Source organism: Colletotrichum paranaense (genome assembly GCF_030867605.1).
Source record: "Colletotrichum paranaense strain IMI 384185 chromosome Unknown Scaffold_5.1, whole genome shotgun sequence".
Taxonomy (NCBI): Eukaryota; Fungi; Ascomycota; class Sordariomycetes; order Glomerellales; family Glomerellaceae; genus Colletotrichum; species Colletotrichum paranaense.
The window spans coordinates 2,818,758-2,841,390 of record NW_026848963.1 but is presented as its reverse complement, the minus strand read 5'-3'; the positions used below and the strand labels follow the sequence as shown (position 1 = coordinate 2,841,390).

Sequence of the window (22,633 nt, the reverse complement as noted above, 5' to 3'; positions counted from 1 at the left end):
GCTACGAAAGCTTCGGTGGAGATTGGCCTATTCTCACCTCACGCCCGCTCCTATTCCAAATCCTTGGACTCGTCTAGACTCTCAATCCGTTCTGCAACGACTTGTACACGAAGAATTCTTTCCGAAGCAACGGTTGGCCTGTTCAGCAACTTGGAAACCGCTTTGTACCGACCTGTAGTCCTGTCGAGATCGCCCATCGAACGACTCAACGACCTACTCATCGTCGTCTACATCGCCCCGATTGACGCAACAGGCGCGCATCGTCTATCAATCTCTCTTCCTCGATCTCGGCGCCCATCATGCCCGAGCCCGATAATGTCGCCGCCCAAGGTGGTGGCAGCAACTCGAGCGATTTTGTAAGCCCGCAAGCCATCTTTGAGCTCCATCGAAATGCTGTAAATATCTTACTGACTTTCTGTGCACAGGTTCGCAAACTCTACAAGTTCGAATACCCCTCGATATTGGCTATTCACTGCCTGCTAACAGTTGCGATAGAATGTTGGAGGACCCAGCCTATGCGAACATTGTTAGATGGGGAAACGAGGGTGACACTTTCGTCATTCTGGAGGTGCGCTGAGCTTGAAACATCGCGGTGAAATAATGCATCGGAAGCTGACATGCTACTGCTAGACTGACAAATTCACCAATGACATCCTCCCAAAGCACTTCAAGCACAGCAACTTCTCAAGCTTCGTCCGACAGCTAAACAAGTATGACTTCCACAAGCTACGTCGCAACGACGAAAACAACGAATCGCCTTATGGGAAGCAGGTAAGGGACGAAACACCGTAGGCCGACCCTATATCGCTGACACCGCAGGCAGGCGTGGGAGTTCAAGCACTCGGCTTTCCGTGCTGATAGAAAAGATAATCTGGATAATATCAGACGAAAGGCTCCAGCTCAAAGGAAAACACAGCAGACGGAGGACCAGTTCACTACTAACCAGTCCATCAATCTGCTCCAAGAGACGCTATTTGCGCAACAACAGCAGGTGCAGGCACTGCAAGAACAAGTTGCCGAGATGGCGCGGACCAACAAGACGCTTGTCCATGAAGTCCACACCATGCACAAGATCATCGACGCCCAGCGACAATCGCAACACGAGATGCTCAACTTCATGTCGCATGCCGAAGACAGAATGAGGGGACAACGGTACCCTGGACAAAACCCGCAGATGAACGGAGGTGCCATGGACGATCAGCCCCCCGAGCTTCGACGCGCGAGAGAGCTTCTTTCCAGCGTAACAACCAACAGCGGTTACGATCGAGAGCTCGAGAGGCTCAACGGCATGTACGCGCAAAGCTCTCCGCCCGATTCCGCATCGTCTCTCATGTTCCAGCCTGGCAATGCTGGAATGCCACCCATGCTTCCTGAGCACATGAACATGCGCCACCTCGTCTATCCTGTAGGTGAGAACGTAGGCATCGACCCATTGTCCCAGGATCACTTCAACAATATCCCATACACGCTGAATTCTTTGCCAATGAACGACTTTCAGGCTCCACCCGTCGTTAAGCCGGAACCAGGGCCGGCAACGCCAGCTCCTGCCGCTGCTGCGCCAGCACGGCCGCCGTCGACGAACGATAAGGGTCTGTGGGGCAACAAGAAACCGCGAGTATACTTGGTCGAGGATGACAGGACGTGTTCGAGGATCGGTTCCAAGTTCCTGACACAGATGGAGTGCATTGTCGAGCTTGCCGTGAGTCTCTTACCTTTGCTTTGCCGGCCAGTCCTGGCGGTGGTACCCATGGTTTGGGATACTGATCCGTGATAGGAAAATGGTATCGACGCCGTCAACAGATGCAAAGAGGTTCCATCTGGTCATTTCGATCTCATCTTCATGGATATTGTCATGCCGCAGATGGATGGTGTATCCGCAACACAGCTCATCCGCGAGGTTCACCCCGACGTCCCTGTTGTCGCCATGACCTCGAATATCCGCCCCGAAGACATCAGCCACTACTTCAACTGGAGTAAGTTGTTATAAATAGCACTTGCACACGCGAACGACATATACTAATCTTTGCGTTCATCAGGCTTGAACGATGTGTTGGCCAAACCATTTACCAAGGAAGGCATGCTGCGCATTCTTCGAAAGCATGTGCCGCACCTCCTCAAGAACGCGCCACCAGACGAGCTCGCCGTAGGCCACGGCGCTGCTCAGCTTCACGCCAACAACATGACGGCGCCACCGATGAACCCCCAAGTCAAGTTCGACTCCACGCCTGGCCAGTCACCAGCGACAACCGCGTCGTGGCATTCGCCTGCACAGATGCATCAGCCATCACCGAACGTGGCAAACATCGAGACTGGCTACCCGATGGCAAACACGGCGCAGATGGTGATGACGCCAACGTCCGCTCAGCGACCGACGTTCCAAAACATGCCTCCTGGGATGCAACAAATGCGTGTGCCGGATCATATTGTCGGCGATGACCGACCGGAGAAGCGCCAAAGGTTATACGGACCGCAAGGCGGATACGCCTAGACGGGATTTGTGGGTGCCACTAAGCAGTCTTCCCTTCCATCGTGCACAATGGTGTGATGACGGAGTGTCCTCGAGCAGGTGCTGAACATCGTATGAAGTTGAAGAGGAAGAACGCCAGCCTCCCTTGCGCGTGAATTTCTCATTGCCGTCTTTGAATGCTCGGGGATTGGCCCACGACAACTGCCTTGTCTCAGAAAGAGTAGGACGGTTGCAAAGCAGTCGATATTGCATTCCGAACATATACCCCTCAGGAAGAGCGACTGATGATGTCCCAAGAAAGGACATGTCGCCAATTGGGTATCGGCATGGGTTGGACGAATGGGGCGGAATCGGTGACAACTATCCGACCTTGAGAGGAGAGATTTGGTGATCGGAGTTGGTGGAGTATCATGGTTCGCATTTCTGAACCGCAGGTGGTTGAAGGCGAATTTGAAAAGATATCTGCTGTCAGCTATACGGGGTATATGTTACCCGTCTTCATAGATAAACCTTGCTGTTTTGCTCATACTTGAGAAAGGACTTTTTGAAAGTGATGCTGAATGAACAAGGACGAGTCGAAAAGTTGCGGGATGGCATGCTTTTGGTGATAGCAGCAGCACTGCCCCTGGTTGTATGTCAGCACGGGATACTCGGACCTGCTGCGGCGAACACAGTGCCCTATGGATAAGCAAGATGCTTGATCCTTCCGTAAGCCTCCACTGTATAGAGGGTGCTGCTGCCTCTACGGAGTACCAAGACTGGAAACTCTTGGCCAGAGACGGAGCCCAGGCTCAGGTTCACGCCAGATCTTAAGGGTGCAGGACCCCCCGATCCATGCGGGTACGGGTACGGGATAGGCGCGCAGTTGCAGTTTGCAGGCTGGAAGCTTGGGGATGGTGGTGTCTGTGTGTGGTGTTGCAGTTACGGGACGGTACGGCGGTACACCCCGCATGGGTTGGGGGGAAGGGGGGCAGACGGGATGGGATGGTCGATGGGCGAGGTCTAGGCCCCCCCGTGTGGCGCCCGGGTGGTCTGATGTGCCGGGGTCCCTGCCAAGGAGGTCCGGAACGGTCTGGAACCTTTTTTTTTTTTTTTTGTCTGCGTATCCGCCGCAATAGCACTGCGTATTCCCGCGAATCCACCCGTCCACGAGGGACCGAGGGGGCCCAGATGAGTTTCGTCTGAAGGGTTACCGCTGTCCGATGCTGCTGCGCCTTTCTGGCTGGCCCACACTGTGACCGTTGGGATTCTTTGCTCCTCTTTCTTATGTGGTTTTTTGTGGTGGGCGGGTTTCCGGAGATTCGGCCGGGGGTAGTGGTGAAAGTCGTCGGTTCGTAGGGCTGGTTAAGATGGGGTTTTCTGAGCTCCACGGGGGGGATTGTCGATCTGTCCACTGTATTGTCCCATTAATCTCGCATCATGGCTATGAACTTTCAGAAGAGATGACGCGTGGGAGAAAGCGATCCCATGGTGGATCTCAGCACAAAAGAAGGAAGACATCTGGAGAGATGATCCGGGAGATCGGCGGACGTTGGGGGCGGCGGGGAAAAGGATCATCGACCAGTGATCGTCTTCTGGGGTTTGACGTCGATGGAAGGTCGAAAAGAGGAAACAGAAGGAAAAAATGTAGGTGTGCGAGATAAAGCGATGCGTCTGATGTGGGAAGCCACGAGAGTTTATGTCTTCTGCAGGTTCTATCCGTGCCATCCAGCCCATCGTACCTTGGACGACAAGATGGGATGGGATGGGACGGGAGGGGGGGCTGGCGCTCGCTGGCTGGCCGGCAGCATGGGCCAGACTGGACCTCTTGTTTGTGTAAGCGGGCTTGTGCTTTTTTGAGCGTCCGAGGCCCGTTGATGGGAGAGTCCTGGCCAGAACCAGCCCATGACGGGGTCCATGACGAGCCCAGACTTTCCCACGAAGGTGATGCTTTGCTGACGTTGAATTTCCTTTGGTCGCTAAGGTAAGGTAGGTTTACTCGTTTGGCTGCGAGCCGGAACCCGACCAGACGAGATGAGACGAGACCAAGACTCTTCGAGAAAGGATGGGGATTCAGGGAAACGAACCTAGAGCAAGGTAAGCAGGTGGGTGAAAGGGTAGCGCCAGGTCTTGGCATGTTACTCGAATGAAGGAAATTTGGAACCAGAACGGGAAGTTTCCGTTTGTGAACTTCGTACAAGGTAGATAGATACGTGAGACTTGCACTGGTACGAACTATGGTTTTGTGACTTGCGGTTAGCGGGAAGAACGATGAAGTTTCGAGGCTAGTCTAGTCTCAATTTCTGGAAGTGGGATTTCTTACCGATTGAACAGACAAGCGTGGATAACCTAGCATATTAATTAAACGGGATTCTGGGTGATCAACAGCAGGCGATGAGAGGCAAGGCGACCGCAGCAAACGGTTCATTGCAATGAACAAACCACCGTAATCCGGTAAACCCGACGGCAGGGCATCGTGTCTATACTGTGCTACTGTTAAGTTTTTTTCTGCATCCTGCAAAGGCATGGGGATGAGGAGGGGGCAGGGCACAAGGAAGAAAAGAATGGTTTCGTTACAAGGGAGGGGGGCCAATCTGGAGGCAGTGGAGGGGGGAGGCTGCTTCCTGCAGGGTGCGGCTAAGTGTGGGCGAGATTGCGGTCCATGTGACGGAGGTGGTGTGAGTTTCTGGGTTGTTACACATACACACATGCAGACACGCAGACACACACTTACACGCACAAAGGCACTTACAGGTGTATGCGAACCGCCTTCTACGGGAACTTGCAGCGGCCTGGGCCCAGCCCTTTTTCTTGTCGGATCGGTCTAGACCTTTTCTTCTTGTTCTTTTTTCATTTTTTGGGTCTGATTCGGGGCAGAGGATTTGTTTCTTACTGTTGCTTCTTGTAGTTTTCTGAGGCCGGGTTTATGTTGGAGTGCTGGATATGGTCAGAGGGCTCGTATTGCAGGTAGAGAGAGCGCGGCAAAAGAAAAAAAAAGGCGGCAAAACCAAGAGAACCGGTTTATTGGAAAATTCGATGCCGAGTAGAGGGAACAAGATTGGATAGACTAAGACACGTTTGCCTAGAACCTTTGCCGTCGTTCATCGTCTTGGCGCAGATGTAGCATACTGGCGATGGTTTTCTGAGATATGATGGAGGATTACAAAATGCTTATGTAGTGGGCCTCGGGCCGGGGTCAGCTCCTTGAAAGTAGCAATGTCGAAATCCCTCTCTCTACCTACCTAGTTTAGGTCTGTTCGGGGTTCTTGTACCTCTCAGGCTCTCATCAATAAAAGGGGCGAGCATGTTCCAGCCAAGAAAACGTACCCAGCCGCAGATTCACTCCGAATACCAGCCCGCCGGTGCTGCCCTTTTTCTGTCCCACCCAAAACAAGCTCGTGGGGGATGGGTCTTGGGCGATCACTCAAGTGTCTTGTGTTTGAGGCTGGCTGGATAGTCCAGCTGGTTTTGCCCCTGGAGAGCCGGAGAAATCTCCGTGGTAATCTCTTGCTGGCCTCTTTCACTCCCTTCTTGGACCTGTGAGGGCAAATCTGCTTGCTCGAACTTACAAAACAATTTCTGTGCGTTCTATGTGGCTAAGAATCTACCCATGCGAATGGCAGTGTTGAGGAAGGGGGAGGTTCGGTAGTATGGTACAGTATCCCATTTGTGACATACACTCAATATCCCTCCATATCATTAAAACACATTTCGGCCCTGAAAATTGATGGCTTGTGTCTTGCCTGCTTACCTCGGTACCTATTGCCATCTGGGTCTTCCAACGGACTTCTCCCAAGTCTTCCGCCAGCCACGTAAGGGTTTAGAGAGTGCGAGAACCTAATTCATAGAAACAAAAGATAGGTAATCCGTTACGAAATGAGAAACAAGAAAAAAGCAAAGAAATAGATACCCTAATGATGAAAGATTCATCGATGACCTGATCGTCTAGCCTAAATGAGGATGGCATTTTCCAAGCCATACGGGTCTCTCGGTGACAGTTTACGAGACAGGTGTCAGTCACTCGCCATAAATCGTGTCTTGTCACTGCCTACCTCCCCAAACGCCTCGGTACTCATTAGTAGAAAGGTATCGGAAACATAACGTCTTCCGTTCTGCTCCTGCACGTGTAAACGTGATGTGGACGTTTGGTATTCCATCATAGTGAAGAGGGCCGGTTTCGTCTAATCAGAGGCATGTTGTGTAACGTCTTGGGGATGCTTCGCCATCAACTGGTTTATTCGGCAAGCAGAAAACCATGGAGTTCCGGCAGAGAAGCATGCGATTGGATCAAGTTTCACATTTTGAATGCTGGCCACCTGCCTCTGGGTTGCGCCAAGGTAGGTAGTCCAAACCTTTCTCTCCGGAGTCAGGACTCGAGAGGACCATTGTAGAGGACCTCCACTTTGACATCTGCTATACAACTTTGCATCGAAAGGAAGTAGCTCGAAAAAGACAACATGAGGATATACCAGGTCATATGCAGGTCGCTTGGCACACGGCCGTATCAAAGTCAGACTGCATAAACCGCTCTAGATCTTACATCATGGACAAACACCTGTAGGCAAATCGTGATCTTTTGGCGCTTCGGTTCCCTTGTAAGATGACTTGCTAGCGACCCTACGAGTTTGTGATGCTTCCTCTAGTCTGTTACTCGTATCAGTATGTCTCAATGCGACCCCGAACTCTCTTCTGGTTCTGCATGTAAGGAATTTAAGTCTTGCCGTCATGCAGATTCTCATTCTTCCAGATATGAGACTATGGCAAGCCATCGATCCAGGGTCTGGAAATTCATGATAATTTAACCATCGACGTCTCCATCAAGCCTGAAGAAAGAAGAAAAAACCAATTGGAGAACATGCGATTCTCCGACCTGCTTTAGGGGTTTCCCATATCATCTGACGGTCATAGAGCCTAAAGTCTCGGCTAGAACGAATAAATACGGGTAACATACCCATAGGGGGAAAACAAAAGGGAGGACTCCAGTCAAAAAACAGACTAGCCTCGTACACAAAGCAAGCATGCAGTATCATGCACGTCTTCGGAGGTGAGATGGGCGTAACTAGAGCCAATCATACAAAGCCGCTTAGTTCCAATCAACTTCCTCCCTTTGGTGTACCGGTCTGGACCACCAACCGGACCAACCCCGATGATTGATGATTGGGAAACAAAACTTGTCAGCCGTTTCAACGTGCCATTGCCGTGGACCATTTCCCTTTCTTACCATACTGCATGCATCAGCCGCAATAAGTAGGTAGGCCTCGGCATGCTGTGGCGTTTTACTTTGTTTGGTATGTTGACGTGCTGGGCCAAGGGGTTCGATCTTGGCCTTCGGGTGGTTTACTCCGGGATCTGGGGTCTTAAATCCGTGTAAGTGGTCTGATTTTTGAATACGAGGATAACCCGTGCGTGACGGCGTGAGTATGAAGAGGCATAAAATATTTGAAAGGGACGGGTCATAATTTCGTCGGACGGCCTTCTACCTATCTTGCTGGATGCAATCTGGGCCTTGCGGCGCCGTGAAAGTGGCTAGCAGTATCATGTTTTTCAGATTGATCACATTCTCTCCTATTCAAAGGACAGCTGCCCAAAATGCAGTGTGAATTCTTTACACAGTTGCTTGCAGGTTCTTATGGCCTATTCCCGGTGTCTGTGTCTCAGCGTGTTGCGTATTTTCCGGTAGCTCTTGGTGGCCTCCTTCAAAACCATCGTTGCTAAAGCACCACCATGACCACCAACTTCTCTGCTTTCACGAGCTGTCTGAATGTACTCGTCTCTCTCTTGCCCATGCTCTCCAACATTAACAACGATTCTAGCGTATTTGATGAGGATTGCGTTGAGAATGAGCCGGCACATGCGCCCGTTACCATCTCGAATGGATGAATATTGACGAACCGATCGCAATACTGTGCAGCTGTCGCAAAGGGATCGAGCGATTGTGATCTTTCAGACGCTATCAAGTGCTGTTGAAGGTTCAAGATCATCGAGTTCATGGCTTCGGAGATCTTATTCGGGCGGATAAATCTGGTAGTGCCCACGAAAACGTCTTCGGTGCGGTAGAAACCACCAAAATCTCTGCTACTGAGTATGCCGGCATTTTCGCCACTAACACCTTTGACGAGTATAGCGTGTGTGTCTTTGATCAGTTGCTCGGTCATTGGCTTTCCTTCACGGACGAACTGGTTGATGATATGTTGAAATGCAGCAGCATGCTGAACAATCTCCCTCCGGCTTCGAAGTACCTGGTGCTCGCCAGGAGGTACGTCTTTCCGTACTAGTGCTTCAAGCCGAACCTGGTACTCTTCTGTTCTATAAGATGTCTTAGTAAAATGTCTTCAAGATAGTGCAAGCTGTACTTTTGCTTACCGCTCGGTGTATTCCACGCCTGCGTTGCCTTCGAATATCATCATGCAAAGTTTCATGGTGATATCAAGGCCCAAGCCCTTTCTGGACTTTACATTGGAGGAGTAAACCGCCTCTGCCATCTGCTGCAGGAGAAAACTCGCGATGTCGTCTCCTCCATTCTTTGCTTTCCCCAAGATCTCTTTCACCTCGTCCATGATTCTGGTAACAACCAAGAAATGCTCAGAAACGTCGACAGGTTGGTCTTCAACCTTGGGGTCCATAGCCCAATTGTCTCCATAAACACGGTAAAGATCACTCATTCTCAGAGTAAGTTTTGGATTTCTGCAAACAAAATTTAGAAATTGCATCTCCAGCAATTCAATTTCCAATGGTACTTACTTCGGCTGAGAGGATGAGCTGCTTGACTTCAAGGTTTGATTGCCTCTAATGGTAGGCGGCCAGCTGTATCGAAATGTCCCACGAAGCAACGACTTCTTGACGCTTGAGCTTGATGTTGACGATCGAAGAACTTGAAGAGAACGTATAGCTTCAGATCTAGACTTCTTCGTCGGAGATTCAGGTTCAAGCGAAGAGCCACCCTTCTCATCTTCACCCAAGCTCATGTCCCCGAAATATCCAATGATGGATTTTCGTTTGGGAGTGCGGATAGTGCTAGGGCTTTGAGGAGAGCCGGGAGTCTCTGGAGTAGATGCCATGGTGTTTACTATTCCGAAAGATAGTCTGGATAGTAACCGAATAGCAAACTTCACTTTCGTGGCAGAGTACTGTGGTCTTATATATGTATTATCTACGGGCTACGTAACAGAGGTAAGTTCAACTGATTCACTAAGTGCTACTGATTCAGTTCATGCAATCCGGGTCAAGTGATCATTTGATTTCAGTCTCTGATGAAGAACCTTGTCTTTGAAAAGAGTAGCGCATAATTGAGTGATTCACTCTCTTACATACTTTCTGTGAACCACTACTTCACACGATCTCCCGCTTATCAAGATTGAGACATTCCCCTCAGTATAACTACAGTAAGTAGAGGTAATAATGTAGCAAGATGAAGGATTCACTATACAGGACCGCCCGGGTACTGACTTATTCACGATGTTTGCAAGAACAAGCAAAGCACACGAGAATCCTTCTTAACCTTATCGAATTTTAATCTGCTCGGGCACCTTGAGGACCATCCTTAAACGTGGATCCATAGAAGTATGGAAACCTTTGCCACCTTCTTAATACGTATCTCCGAAAGGTTGAACCCTCTCTCGTTTTCTGAGTTTCCCATCTGAAGTACATAAAGTCGACCATCCCCCTAGACTTCTACCGAATCTCAATCAACTTGCCACCCTTACACAAGGCTTACGTCTCTCATTCCAACTTTGATGCAACTCAACTATCACACCCTCGACCCACTCATATCGCTCAACAACAAAATGGCGACTTCCAATATTCGTTTTTTGGTTCTGTCAGACACCCACGACTCCGCCTTCCCATCGGAGCTTCCTCCGGCAGATGTTGTCCTCCACTGTGGCGATCTAACTATGATCGGCGGCATGTCGAACTACAAAGCTGCCATCAAAAGCCTTTTGAGTTGCGACGCTGAACTCAAGCTCGTGATTCCCGGAAACCACGATGTGTCTCTGGATCCCACATGGTGGGCCGACAATGCAGATGAAGACGACGATCTCGAGGAGCCAAAAAAAGCGACTTATCTTTTCAACCAATCCGGAATCAATCTCTTGAGCGAAGGATACCATTCATTCACTCTCAAGAACGGGCGTTCCTTTACTCTTTATGCCTCGCCTTACACACCCGAGTTCAACGGATACGCATTCTCATACGGTGCGAATGAAGACAGATTTAATCCGGCCGAAACAACACTTCAGACCTGGGCAAAGCGGTCCGCGGTCCGACGCCAATCTCCTCGGAAGTCGATATTCTGATTACGCACGGCCCGCCACAGGTCCCAGGCGAAGACTACCGCCTCGATCTCGACGGCAAGGGCGCCCATTGTGGCTGCCCAAAGTTGTGGAAGGCGGTGCAACGCATTCGCCCACGACTCCACTGCTTCGGCCATCTCCACGAGGGCTACGGATCCCAAGTGGTCGAATGGCATGCCGACGGGACACAAAGCATTGCAGATCCAGTCATCAAGGAGGGGAATATCATCATGGTGCCAGAGAAGGAGGCACGCAACACAATACTCGTCAATGCAGCAATCATGGATCACCACGGTGAAAACAACAAACCCTGGTTGGTGGACTACTAGGCATGTAGTGAGCTTGTCTCGTCTGGGTGGGGTCTGGAGATAAGCAGCTTCTAGAATAGCTGAAGGAGATAGGCAAAAGATGGTGCTGAGGTCTTTGGTCTTTGTGATTATCTCACTCAGAAGAAACACGGCTTCGTTTCGGTTTCGCCAACTTCGTTGGTTAATGGGCTAGATACTCCATTTCATGAAATCTTATTCGTCATGGCATTCAGAACCACACTGTGCCCAAGTTCATTTCCTGGATGTCTTGACACCGTCAACAAACTCATTCAGGGAGCTTCAGTAATCAGAGATACGCATTTTTTATGTTTGCAAGTCTATGTAAACTCTACCATGAGTCCATGCGAAGGCCATGTTGATTACTCTAATATCGTACTATTTCATTCCCTAGAAAGTCTAGAATCGTCCGCATTCCGATTGTCAGACTTTTCAAGTAGTTATGGATGGGAGAACTTGGTCTGCCGTAGGCTCTCGCTAGGTTGGCCACCTATTTAAGCTCCCTATCGACCTATCTAGCTATCGGCATGATCTACCATAAGTTTATTTTGTCAGCCTTGCTATTTCTTGCTCTTGCGTGTGTCTCAGTCTTTTATGACATAGGCCAGCTATTGATTCGAAAACATAGCTATTCGCCTAGACTGTAATTCGGTTATCACATAGGCGTATCCTGAAGCCAACATAAAAACTATGCTTCACCCTCCCAAAAGCCATGAAGGAAAATGCGCAAGGGTTCTTAAAGAGAACTTTGTCAAGCTGTTCAATGTGTACTTGAATTTGAGATGAATTCATATACAATAGATACGCCTGAATTATTATGCTTCATCTTCCACGCATAATTCAAGAGGTACCCACGTGTAAGTGGTGGATAGTCAATATATTTTGAATCCCCTTTTCTCTTGGCCTTATTTGGTATTTGGTGAGTTCATATCAATCGTACAAATGTAAAAGCTGTGGTCTCTGCGAGACTATGTGCCATAGTAAGCAGTAGAAATTCTCAGCTGAATCATACAACCATGTGCCACCGTATTACCGGGTAATATCATAGTCTAGAGATGAGTTTGTTGCAGCGGAATATTCGGTGAAGCTCCTCACCGAGATAGACCGAGAGAGGGTTACCGCACGGCCCACCCCGCCTCGGAGCCGTTGAGTCACTCACCTTAAATTTCCAACTCCCAAGCTTGCGACCGGGCTTTGACTCACCACCCCGCGACCAACACAATAAATCCCCCCAAAGCGCCCACCCACGCCCTTGCGATCCACCTTAGCACACGATGTCGCAGCAAAAGGGAAAGGCCGCCGCTGGCAAAGGCAAGAAGTCCGGCAAGGCTGGAGGTGAGGGCAAGCGCGAGGATGTCCTGCAGGCTGTGGTAAGTCTGAAGCGTCATGGTGGGGCAGGCACGGTGATGGGTGTTGAATTGGCTAACCTGATGGCTTTCCTTTTCGCCCATTGCAGCTCATCGCCGACTCTTTTCAAGATAGGTTTGCTCCCTTTTCAGCAGAGAAGCCAAGAGTAAGTCATGATATATGTCCCGGAGCTATGCGACGACGACTGACCGCCCGCCCGCAGTGCCTTCTACCCCTTGCAAACACGCCCCTCATCGAGTATACCCTCGAGTTCCTCGCCATGAACGGCGTCCAAGAGGTCTACATCTACTGCGGCTCCCACTCCGAACAGATCGAGAACTATATCAACACATCAAGATGGTCCCCCATGTCCATTCGAACTCCATTCACGAGCCTGCAGTTCATCCGCGTATCCGACGCCCGCTCAATCGGCGACTTCCTCCGTGACCTCGACGGACGTGGCATTATGGACGGCGACTTCATTGTGGTCCACGGCGACGTGGTATCCAACATCTCACTTGACGGCGCGCTGGCGGCACATAAGGCGCGCAAGGAGGCCGCGGCAACGAATATCATGACAGTGGTCCTGCGATCAGGCGGCGCGGAGGAGCACAGAACGAAGCCCAACGGAATCAACCCCGTCTTCGTGATCGACTCAAAGACAAAGCGGTGCCTACACTACGACGAGATACATCCCCTCCAGAGCGACCACTACCTCACCCTCGACCCGGCCGTGATTGACGAGCTCTCGACCGACTTTGAGATGCGGGGCGACCTGATTGATGCGGGTATCGATATCTGTACTCCTGAAGTGCTGGCGCTGTGGTCCGAGAGTTTCGACTACGAGCTCCCGAGGCGAAACTTTCTGCATGGTGTCCTAAAAGATTGGGAGCTGAACGGCAAGGCGATCTACGCAGAGGTCCTCGATGACGGCTACGCAGCGCGCGCGAGCAACCTCCAAATGTACGAGTCAATCAGCAAAGATGTCCTCGGCCGTTGGACATTCCCGTTCGTTCCCGACTGCAACGTCATTCCCGGTCAGACGTACAAGATGACCAGCGGTGCAGTCTGCGTTGAGGACGGAACGGTGATGGCGCCCACCAGCAAGATTACCAGGTCAATCCTCGGCCAGGGAGCCACCGTGGGCGCCGGCAGCACGGTATCAAACAGCATCATCGGCAGGCGGTGCAAGATCGGCAATAACGTTCGCATCGAAAACAGCTTCATCTGGGACGACGCCGTAATCGAAGATGATACGGTCATCACGCGCTCCATCCTAGCCGACTCAAGCATCGTGGGCAAGGGCTCGGTCGTCGCTGCCGGCTCCCTCCTCTCCTTTGGCGTTGTCCTCAGCGACAACAGCAAGATTCCCGAGGCCACGGTCCTCGCAGTCACCACACACAACGGCACGCCCGTCAATCCCGACAAGTCACTCGTCGGTCCCTCAGGTAAGGGCGCCCCTTACGTCGACCCAGAGGCCGAGGACATGGACGACGAGGACCCTTCCACCCTCCAGCGCTCTCTCCTCTACAACCTCGCCCACCTCAACCTCTCCACCTCGACAGTCTCAACCCTCTCCTCCGACATCGACGACGACGACTCGGACGCCGGCGACGGCATCACCCAATTCTCCGCCGACTCCCGCAACCGCGCAGACTCGTTCGTCTCAGACGACTCCCAAGGCAAATCAGGCTTCCACCACGACGCCGTCCACGGCCTCCTCGATGCCCTCCGCGCCGAATCAGGCGACTTTGACTCCGCCAAGCTCGAATTCATGGGTCTCCGCCTCGCCAACGACGCTTCGGACGTGGCCATGCGTAAGGCTGTTGCCATCGCCTTTGCCCGCCGCGCCGCAGAGCTCCTCGACCCCGAACACGGCGGTCTCGAGCCCGCAAAGGCCGCCGACAAGACCTTCAACTCCAACAAGGGTGCCTCAAAATTCGTATCCGAGGTCGGCGTCGGCGGCGGCGAGACGGAGCAGGTCGAGTTCGTCCTCGCGCTGCAGCGCGCTCTGCTCGGGTGCCGGAACCTCGAGCACGCGCGCGCCGGCGTGCTGCTCGCCGCCATGCTGCAGCAGCTGTATGGCTTGGACGTTCTCGAGGAGGACGGCATCTTGGCCTGGTGGGAGGACGAGCGCGCCGAGGAGGGCGGGGGCGAGGGCATGGCGGCGCTCAAGGAGAAGTGCCGGGTTCTCGTCGAGTGGTTGGAGGATGCTGATGAGGAGGACGACGATGATTCGGAAGAGGATGACGACTAGGTGTTGGCATCTCGGACTACGTCTCGGGAGTTGTGATTAGGCAAGTGCAGGAGGGAGAGAGAGGAGAGAGACAGAGGAAGAAAACGGACTCGAACCATCAACGAGTGTTATATGCCTGGCGTAGAGAGTGGATGGCTTGCATAGCACAGTTGTACACTGCAGCAGACTCGTAAGCAGGGTCCAGGACTTGGCCAAAAAGTTATGGTAGAATAAGAATCAAAGAATACGTTAAACAACAAAGTGGACCTACCAGTGTCTCATAGACGAAGCATCACGGGCACGTCAGAGATGGCGAAAACAGCATGAAATGACCTGCTTGTATTGCAAGGCGACTAAAAAGGTATCATATCAAAAAGCATAAAGCCCTCCAAAAACGCCGAGCTGAAACCTGGCCCAAAAAGATGTGAAGACTCCCGTCCCATCCATCACCGTGTGATACCCCCGACTTTTTGTGTTTTCTCGAACATACAGCAGAACTCAGAAGGTTGGCCATCCCCATTTACGCGACGAATGGCAAAGCTTATGATCCCCAAAAACTGGATAGAAGCTTGTTCTTGAACCGCCGCCCCAAAACAATTGCTTAGCGGACTCATCTCCAAGAGCATTCCTTCTAGTAATAGCTCTGGAGATCGTTGCTGTTGCCAGCGTTTCCACCACCTCCGTAGTTACCGCCACCGCCGCCGCCGCCCATGGGACGACTAGCTGGGCCCGTGGGGGCGTTCGGCGGAGGACCCGAGTTCCACGCGCTAAGCGGAGGTTGGTACTGTTGCTGTTGACCCCCGTGGAAGCCGCCTTGCTGCTGCCCTGGGAGGGACGGATAGCTGTTGTCGTCATACTCGACAGTCTGTCCGTACCCTCCCTGCTGGTTGCGGGGCTCGACGTCGTCGAGGGAGCGGTAGCCGTGCATGCCACGTCCGCCACGGCCGCCCTTACCATTGCCGCGGCCTCTGCCACCTCTTCCTCCACCGCCGCGGAAGCCACCACCACCACCACCACCACCACCACCACCACCACGGCCACTGCCTCCTCGCCCAGAATGGAAATCGCGGCGCTCATTGCGGCCGTTATAGGGGTTGTGTCGGTGGTGGTCGCGTGAGTAGTCGCCGCCATCATGTTTCCGCTTAGAAGACTTGTTGGCGAAGAGCGATTCATACTCGTCTTCGCGGGGGTCCTCTGGCTCGATGCGCAGGATCATCTTCTCTCCAACTGTTGTCTCGAAGGTCATTGCCTTATCGGCGGGAATCGGTTGCCAGTTCTGGATCTTGCCGGCATCTACGGGGCGGGCACCCTTGCGGAGGGCGAGCACAACGAGAGGCGACGGGTTATCCGTGTGGAACTTCGCGGTGGCGGGAACGGGTCGGAGGCTCGCTGCCCAGATGCTATTTTCAAAGCACGCTGTGCCTGTGACCTCCCACTTCATCTTGCTGCCCATACCTCCAACCTTTTCCAGGATGCTGGCCGGGCAAGGACGAGGGCAGATGAGAATATTGTTGGCGTGGAACTTGAGCTCCTGCTCGGGCAGTCCGGAGGGGATCTGGGCCATCTTCATCAATTGCGCCGTGTCTTCCTTGCTGATCAAATAGCCTGTGAAATAGACAGTCTTCTTGATCCTCAGTCGTTGCGGGCGAACGTCAGTCGAGTGTTTGCCAATCTCCTCGTTGTGAAGGTTGATCATATGCTGCACCTCAGCAACCTCAACCACGGGGTCCAGGGTCGTTGACATGTCCGCGACTTGAACGACCTCCGCCGTGATGGGGCCGCGTGTGCGAGTAGCATTGATGTTCTGCTTGCGGTTATACTCTGTCATGAAATCTCTGAATCCCTTGACGTGTTTCGGACGGTCCTCGTAGATGCGAATCTCTTCGGCGTTCTTGTACGTCTCCATGACCGCGGTGAGAAAGAGCTGCTTAAAGTGCATCGTGCTTGAAAAGTTCTGGTTCGTTGGGCTGACTGCAGGTTTGAGCCCGACCATGTCGAATTCGAGTCCCTTACTGTGAATCATCCTCTTGATGAGCTCCCCGAAGCCTCGCTCGGAGCGGCCCGTCAGCAGCACGCACAGAGCGTCCTTTTGCTTGACGCTCAGCTTCACCAGCTCGACAATCTTTTCATTCCACCAGCCTTCCCACGCGCGCTTCTCTTCCGTGTCGGCGCCCTCACCCGTCGCTGAGAGGATTCGGGAGTCGTGCCACCAGCCGCCGTTGCAGATGACGTCTTGACTTGACAGCACGCCGATCGTAGGGCCGCTCCATAATGCGGGGTTCGGCAAGGGAGTTTTGAAGACTATGGATGTCAGACGACGTTAGCTTTGGGTTCAGAAGATTGGCGAAGGAATCACGCAACGCGGCAGCATAGAGAAGGTAGACTTACGTGTGTTGTCAAAGTCGTAGATGTGCAGAGCCTTGATCTTATCGACGGCAGGCAGCTGTGCCGTCGCGATGCTCCATCTGCTCAATGCAGTAGTCGTCGCAGAGGATGTCGAGTAGGCCGCCTTAGCAGAGCCATTGGCGTATGCGGACGTCATGACTCGGCGGGTGAATCTGGAAGCTGCCAACATGAATGTTGACCAGACTTCGAAATTCCGAGAGAGGTGGGAATTGTTCAAAGAGCGGGTCGTCGATAGATTCGCGAGCGCGCAGAACCAGGGCAGTGGCTAGGCGACTCGAGCTTTGCTACAGTGGTAGGTGCGACCGCGGCTTGTGCCAGTAGGAAGTTTTCCCAGCCGTTGGCTTTGTGGGGCTGGCCCGTCATTATGGGAGGCAAGTCCCTGGAGAGCGCTGCTAACCGGCTGGGCTTTCTGTGGCAGCTCCCGTCATTAAGCAGCCACTGCTTATGTCATTAGGGGATGGGCCGATTAGATAAGCAAACTCCACGACTCTGGATGAGAACCGCGGTGTTGACGGCTTCCAATCAGCATCATGTAAACAATTAACAAAGATTAAATTAGATTTAGAGCAGGCCGTCATATGGTAGATGATAGGGATATCTCCTTTCGACGAATACTCACCAAGGTCAGGGAGCGAAGGTCAGTGTCACTAAAGGTGCACCTGGACGTCTTGTTCTACGTACTCCGTACCGTGGCACGCGTGGCTACCGTCCTCCCGCCCCACATCCGGTTCCGAAGTGTGGCGAAGTGGAGATATCAAAGCCGGTGAACGGTTCGGTACTTCCCTCGGTCAAGGCAGTTTCGCCTCCTTTCCCAGTCTGACGGCAAGTTTCTGGAAAAAAGTTATGATGGAAAGGTACCTGATATTGTGTGATTGAACCAGAAGGGTAAGCGCTATGGTCAAAGCTGTTGCTGCTTAGTAGTGCACTTGTCATTTAATGCAACAACTCTGCTTTTCTCTCGAAAGATGCCGTTCGAGCTGAATGAGTACGGTGCTTAATTTCTATCAAGAGAAGAACTTCATGACTGGGGGTCGAGTGTGGCCGTTAGTTCGTGGTGTAATGTTAACCTAAGTACCACGGTAGGAGTCGTGCAGCAATACTGCCTCCAGCTTGCATTGGCTTGCCCACTCAACATGTAAAACAAATGGGTTCACGAAGGAGACACTAATTGACAGATAACAGTTTCTCTCATTTTCTTATTTTTTTGCAGTCCCGGCTGAACCAAACCCTGGTCAGATTCGTGCCTCTTACCAGCACTTGCTTCCGCTGAACCACCGTAAGGCGAGGCCTGCCAACAACTATTTCGTCAACTTCAGGGTTTTCGTATCCGTCCTCCTCTTTTCTCGGCGTGTCTTCCCTCGCCGTCCACGCCTCCCTGGATATCATCTTCCTTCCCAAATTCTTCCATCTTTGGTGCTCTCTCGCAAATCCTGTGTTCCCGTTCCCAAGCGAACATACAGAGGCCAAATTCCTGGCGTGTAAGTTCCAAACACTGACGGCTCCCAACATAAGAAAAACATGTTTTGAGGACATACAGGCCCCTTTCGTCCATAAAATAGCGGACATTGTGAACAGGAAAAAGGAAGACGACAAAAAGGCAAAATCGGGCAGATTTCCCGTACCATAACGCCAAAGAAGTAACCAAGTGCCTTTCCCATGGGTATTCCATGCCTCCTTTTGTGGCCCGACCGATGCAATGCGTACTCTAAAAAGTCATGCTCATGAACCAGCCAGGGTCCCTTCATCATATCATACCACTTCTGCTTGTCATCCCTTTTGGACGCTTCTTCCTCATTACTTCCATCAATACTTCGTGTCAAATTACACGGTGTGGTATGCCGACTACAATGTCGGATCAATGGCGCCAGTGTCGGACTGCTCACCAAAGTCTAGGAAGGCGTCCCAGTTGTCATTAACGGGGCCTGGGGTCGCATCATCGCTTCTGGGCTCTTCAAACCGAGACGCATAAGGGTTCACGTGTCCGTTGAAGTACTCGTGCGAAGAAAGCGTAAGCTCATTCAGGTGCTGCTCATGTTTCAGGTCGGCCATCGAATGAGTGTCTGGGTAGTACATCTGCTGCTGTAACGGGTTGCCCATAAACATTTGAGCCATCGGGTCGCTCATGTCCAAGTTGGGTACCATCATCTTCGCATCCATAGGCAGCTCAGCGGTAAAGGATGACTCAGGAGAAAAGAGGCTGTGATCGATTGTCGTCATGGGTGAAGGGAAAGCCGAAGCTGTTCGCGTCGAGGGGGTGCCAGCAGCAGCGTCTGATGACGGCGACAAAGCTGGCGGCGATTGAGGATGATCACGCGCTACCGGTGTGGTCATGTCCATGGGCGACGCCACTGACTGTGTTCTCTGGCGTTGGTATCGCTGGGTCTCGGGCTGGAAGTTTACCGACGAGAAGGTTGGTGACATGGGGCTGGTGACCGCGTTTTCGGACTGAGTGGGCTGTGACAAAGACATTGAACGTTGCCCGGGAACGGAGTACATTGAGTTCGTAATGTTACGAGACAATGCCTGTGCTTGCTTGTTGGCGTTTGGGAACTGCTCGGCAAACATCTTATTGATTGGGTTTTGAGCCCATTCCTCGTTGCGGAGCCCGGCCACCATGCTCGCCATGGCTACTCTGTTAGCCAAAAAGGCATTGACACGGTAGTCGAACTCTGGGGAACCGGTCTGAAGGTGAGCAGCCAACATGCGATAGGAGCGAGGCATGTCGTCCTCCTCCTCTTCGTACATTTCCTCCGCCTGCACAATCGCTTCAGAGATCTTGAATCCCTTGCCGGTGCGCTTCTTGTGGATCTCGCTCGCCATCTTGGCGGACTGCACACGGGCTTCGATACTACGGTCCGCCCGCCGTGAGGCGGCAATGTAAGCGCGCTCTTGGTTCTCTTCATGAGATCTCTCCGTCTACGTGTGAATGGTCAGCATTTGGATCCGGGGGAGTGGAAACTTTCTTCTGGCAATTGGAAACTTTCTTCTGGCAAGTCAAACAAACCACCATGGCAAACAATTTTGTACAAGTGTGGCAAGTATAGCCAAACTGGGGGGAAAGACGTTCGTGGATAATTTGATAGTCAAGGAATGGGTACTAATGCGGGCAGGATGATTTGACTCGAATATCACGGCTTGAACGTACCTTCTTCTGTGCCCGTTCAGTCTGCATCGTAGGCGACAGGTTGCTGGCGTCCAAGGAGCGCTTCGGCATTTTCGTTGACGTCGAGGATTCGGAGATCGACGAGTATTATAGATAGTTGAGTGGTAATGGGGTCAAAGATGGCTTGGCCAGAGAGGTAGCTGATGCGGGGTGCAGGAATATATTGGAAGCTTCTATTCACTTGCGGTGATGGGCTTCGTTGTGGCTAGAACCTTGAAGCCGGAACCACCTGGTATCGCGATGAGGTTGGTCGAAACCTAGTGATTAACTCGGGGATATAGAGACGTATGAGTCGTACGGGTTTATCGTGGTGTCCTAAGACGGTTGCGTTTTCTGAAGGAGCTCGTCGGTCGAGGGACCAAAAGGGTGTGTGGAAGTTGGGGAGGCAAAGTGTGGAACAGGGCGGTATCTAAGTCTTATACAATCCAAGGGTACGTGCTCGGGAGAAACGACTGGGTATTAGTCTCGAGGTGCGGAGCAGCGTGGAGAGGAAGAAAAAGGCAGTGAACTAGCTGGGCGTGCGGTGGAACAGAGGACAACCCGGAGCAATGTTCCATGCGAAAGCATGGGAGAGGGTTCAGTCTACCTTGGGCGGGCGAAGTGAGAGAGAGAGAGTGAGAGTGAGAGCGTGAGGAGGTACTGCTGGGGGTACATCTGATGCTGGGTTACGGAGTACTGGTTCGGGGATTGACCAGACAGATGGCGGCCGGATAGATGTGACCGGGGACATGGTACATGGGGAAGGGGTTAGGTTCGTTGTTCTGTTTGGTCAACCTGATGCAGTTGCAGTGCGCGAGAGAGCGAGATGGGAGCTTGACTAGGTACGCTAAGGATACATTGGGCCTGGGAAATGCGGTGTTGCTGGCTGTGCCGCAACTGGGGCAGTCCAGCATAATTGGCAGAAAGAGAGACGGCGAGGGACGGCAGAGTGAGAGGGGAAAGGGAAAGTGGCATTTCGACTGCTTTCGATCGCTAGACGATCTTGGAGGGTTTGATCGGGTTACGCTCTGTTGATCGATCTCGATGAGAAGGGACTGTGTGCTAGGCCGACGCCCGTGGAGCAAAGTACCCCAGTAGTCACTCTTCACTCCATCGAATGGAAGGAAAGGGCTGCCCACTCTCTCTGCTTCTCCTTCTATTTCCCCCCTCTCTTCTGATCTCTGGACTGGCTGTCTCCTGCCGCCCGCCCTCGTACTCTACTTCTTTTAGATTAGCGCCGGGTCGTTTGGGAAGATGGCAACCACGGTTTGGTCGTCGTGGTTGTGTTGGCAGGGGCTGGGTTCACGGCTAAGGCAGTCGCCAGTGATAGGTAGGTATTGTAGCTTTTTGGGAAGGCGTACCTAGCTTTTCCCTCATGTCAATCATTCTTGCTCCTTTCGACTCTCTATTTGTCTTTTCACCACAGTCTTTCACTCGTAATACCTACACCTCACAGATTTGTGTCTTCCCGTATGTTCTGTTGTTAGATACTTTTGCCAAGCTCAAGATCGCAGCGGGACGTGTACGGACAGACAGAGAGGCAGGAGCACAAAATGTCTCGAGGGCCGCAGGGCAGGTGCAGATGCAGCAGCAGCTGCTGCATGGGGTGGAGCTTTGGCCTGAGTGGGGCGATCCCAAGCTCGGGCTCTCGCCTGTGCCACATCCCCACCCGAATGCACCCAAGTGCAACCGACAGGGCGGGATCAATCCCCGGGCCATATGCTCCAGGCCTTATCCCAGTCACGTCCTGTGAGAGACTCAGAGATAGAGAGCTTCTTCCCAGTGGTCCAATTTTCCACTGTCATTTTGGGCAGTTCCGCATCGATTCCTCTTGCTGCATCGAAATAATGTCAATACACTCGCAGCTACGCAATAATTATCGAAACAAGTGGTAACTGGGACGACGCGCTAATACGACTACTTACTCTCAGCACACAACTAATTCATAGTAACATAGTACATATTCGGGTGTCCCATATGTTCGTAAGCTGTTCGGAGTGGGTTTCGCGCAAAGAGGGTGCTTTACAGAGGGAGGCGGGAGCGTCCCTCCACGAAACTCCGTCCTTTCCCTAAAAACCTATGATTCCATGCACCCTGCTTCTTCCTGTCTTCCCCTTGCGTACATTCGCCATTACGGCAAGAGACATTGTGTACGTATTTACACAGTATACTTTCTTTTCCTTCCTGCCTTTTGCGAGGATTGTTTACAAGCGGATAGTAAACGAGCAACCGCGTTGGCGGACAGGAAGAGAAGGCCGGAGGGTGGGTGCAAATTTTTACACAGGAATTTGATAGGAGAGAACTTCCTGCACTTCGTACCTTGGACACGAGAAGAGAATCGACAGACGGGAGGCCGGGGGGATTCAAGGTGGCCTGCTGCAACCATCACTGACTAACAACGACAACCTTGACAACCTTGACAACCACACAACCACACAA

At 52.2% G+C, this 22,633-nt stretch overlaps 8 protein-coding genes across 8 annotated transcripts; 4 read left to right on the top strand and 4 right to left on the bottom strand.

The window, feature by feature from the left end:
• Window positions 1-299: 299 nt before the first annotated feature.
• CPAR01_07356 (HSF-type DNA-binding protein) lies at window positions 300-2,488 on the top strand (the record flags this gene model as incomplete). The annotated part of the gene is made up of 7 exons (XM_060491625.1): window positions 300-356; window positions 426-442; window positions 496-568; window positions 631-771; window positions 824-1,699; window positions 1,775-1,973; window positions 2,037-2,488. 7 exons carry the CDS (start codon window positions 300-302, stop codon window positions 2,486-2,488), a joined length of 1,815 nt encoding a protein of 604 aa, XP_060350499.1.
• A 4,151-nt stretch (window positions 2,489-6,639) lies between these two features.
• On the top strand, window positions 6,640-6,837 carry CPAR01_07355 (uncharacterized protein; the record flags this gene model as incomplete). The annotated part of the gene is made up of 1 exon (XM_060491624.1): window positions 6,640-6,837. The coding sequence occupies one exon, from the start codon at window positions 6,640-6,642 to the stop codon at window positions 6,835-6,837; it is 198 nt and encodes a 65-aa protein (XP_060350498.1).
• Window positions 6,838-8,157: 1,320 nt separating this feature from the next.
• Window positions 8,158-9,504, bottom strand: CPAR01_07354 (uncharacterized protein; the record flags this gene model as incomplete). The annotated part of the gene is made up of 3 exons (XM_060491623.1): window positions 8,158-8,752; window positions 8,810-9,130; window positions 9,188-9,504. The coding sequence occupies 3 exons, from the start codon at window positions 9,502-9,504 to the stop codon at window positions 8,158-8,160; spliced, it is 1,233 nt and encodes a 410-aa protein (XP_060350497.1).
• A 726-nt stretch (window positions 9,505-10,230) lies between these two features.
• CPAR01_07353 (metallophosphoesterase domain-containing protein) lies at window positions 10,231-11,066 on the top strand (the record flags this gene model as incomplete). Its single annotated transcript, XM_060491622.1, has 2 exons — window positions 10,231-10,639; window positions 10,684-11,066. 2 exons carry the CDS (start codon window positions 10,231-10,233, stop codon window positions 11,064-11,066), a joined length of 792 nt encoding a protein of 263 aa, XP_060350496.1.
• A 1,271-nt stretch (window positions 11,067-12,337) lies between these two features.
• On the top strand, window positions 12,338-14,667 carry CPAR01_07352 (eIF4-gamma/eIF5/eIF2-epsilon; the record flags this gene model as incomplete). The annotated part of the gene is made up of 3 exons (XM_060491621.1): window positions 12,338-12,433; window positions 12,520-12,576; window positions 12,634-14,667. 3 exons carry the CDS (start codon window positions 12,338-12,340, stop codon window positions 14,665-14,667), a joined length of 2,187 nt encoding a protein of 728 aa, XP_060350495.1.
• A 610-nt stretch (window positions 14,668-15,277) lies between these two features.
• Window positions 15,278-17,221, bottom strand: CPAR01_07351 (tat pathway signal sequence; the record flags this gene model as incomplete). Its single annotated transcript, XM_060491620.1, has 2 exons — window positions 15,278-16,947; window positions 17,035-17,221. 2 exons carry the CDS (start codon window positions 17,219-17,221, stop codon window positions 15,278-15,280), a joined length of 1,857 nt encoding a protein of 618 aa, XP_060350494.1.
• A 1,673-nt stretch (window positions 17,222-18,894) lies between these two features.
• CPAR01_07350 (uncharacterized protein) lies at window positions 18,895-20,266 on the bottom strand (the record flags this gene model as incomplete). The annotated part of the gene is made up of 2 exons (XM_060491619.1): window positions 18,895-19,968; window positions 20,198-20,266. The coding sequence occupies 2 exons, from the start codon at window positions 20,264-20,266 to the stop codon at window positions 18,895-18,897; spliced, it is 1,143 nt and encodes a 380-aa protein (XP_060350493.1).
• Window positions 20,267-21,637: 1,371 nt separating this feature from the next.
• Window positions 21,638-21,913, bottom strand: CPAR01_07349 (uncharacterized protein; the record flags this gene model as incomplete). Its single annotated transcript, XM_060491618.1, has 1 exon — window positions 21,638-21,913. One exon carries the CDS (start codon window positions 21,911-21,913, stop codon window positions 21,638-21,640), a length of 276 nt encoding a protein of 91 aa, XP_060350492.1.
• Between the last annotated feature and the right edge of the window lie 720 nt (window positions 21,914-22,633).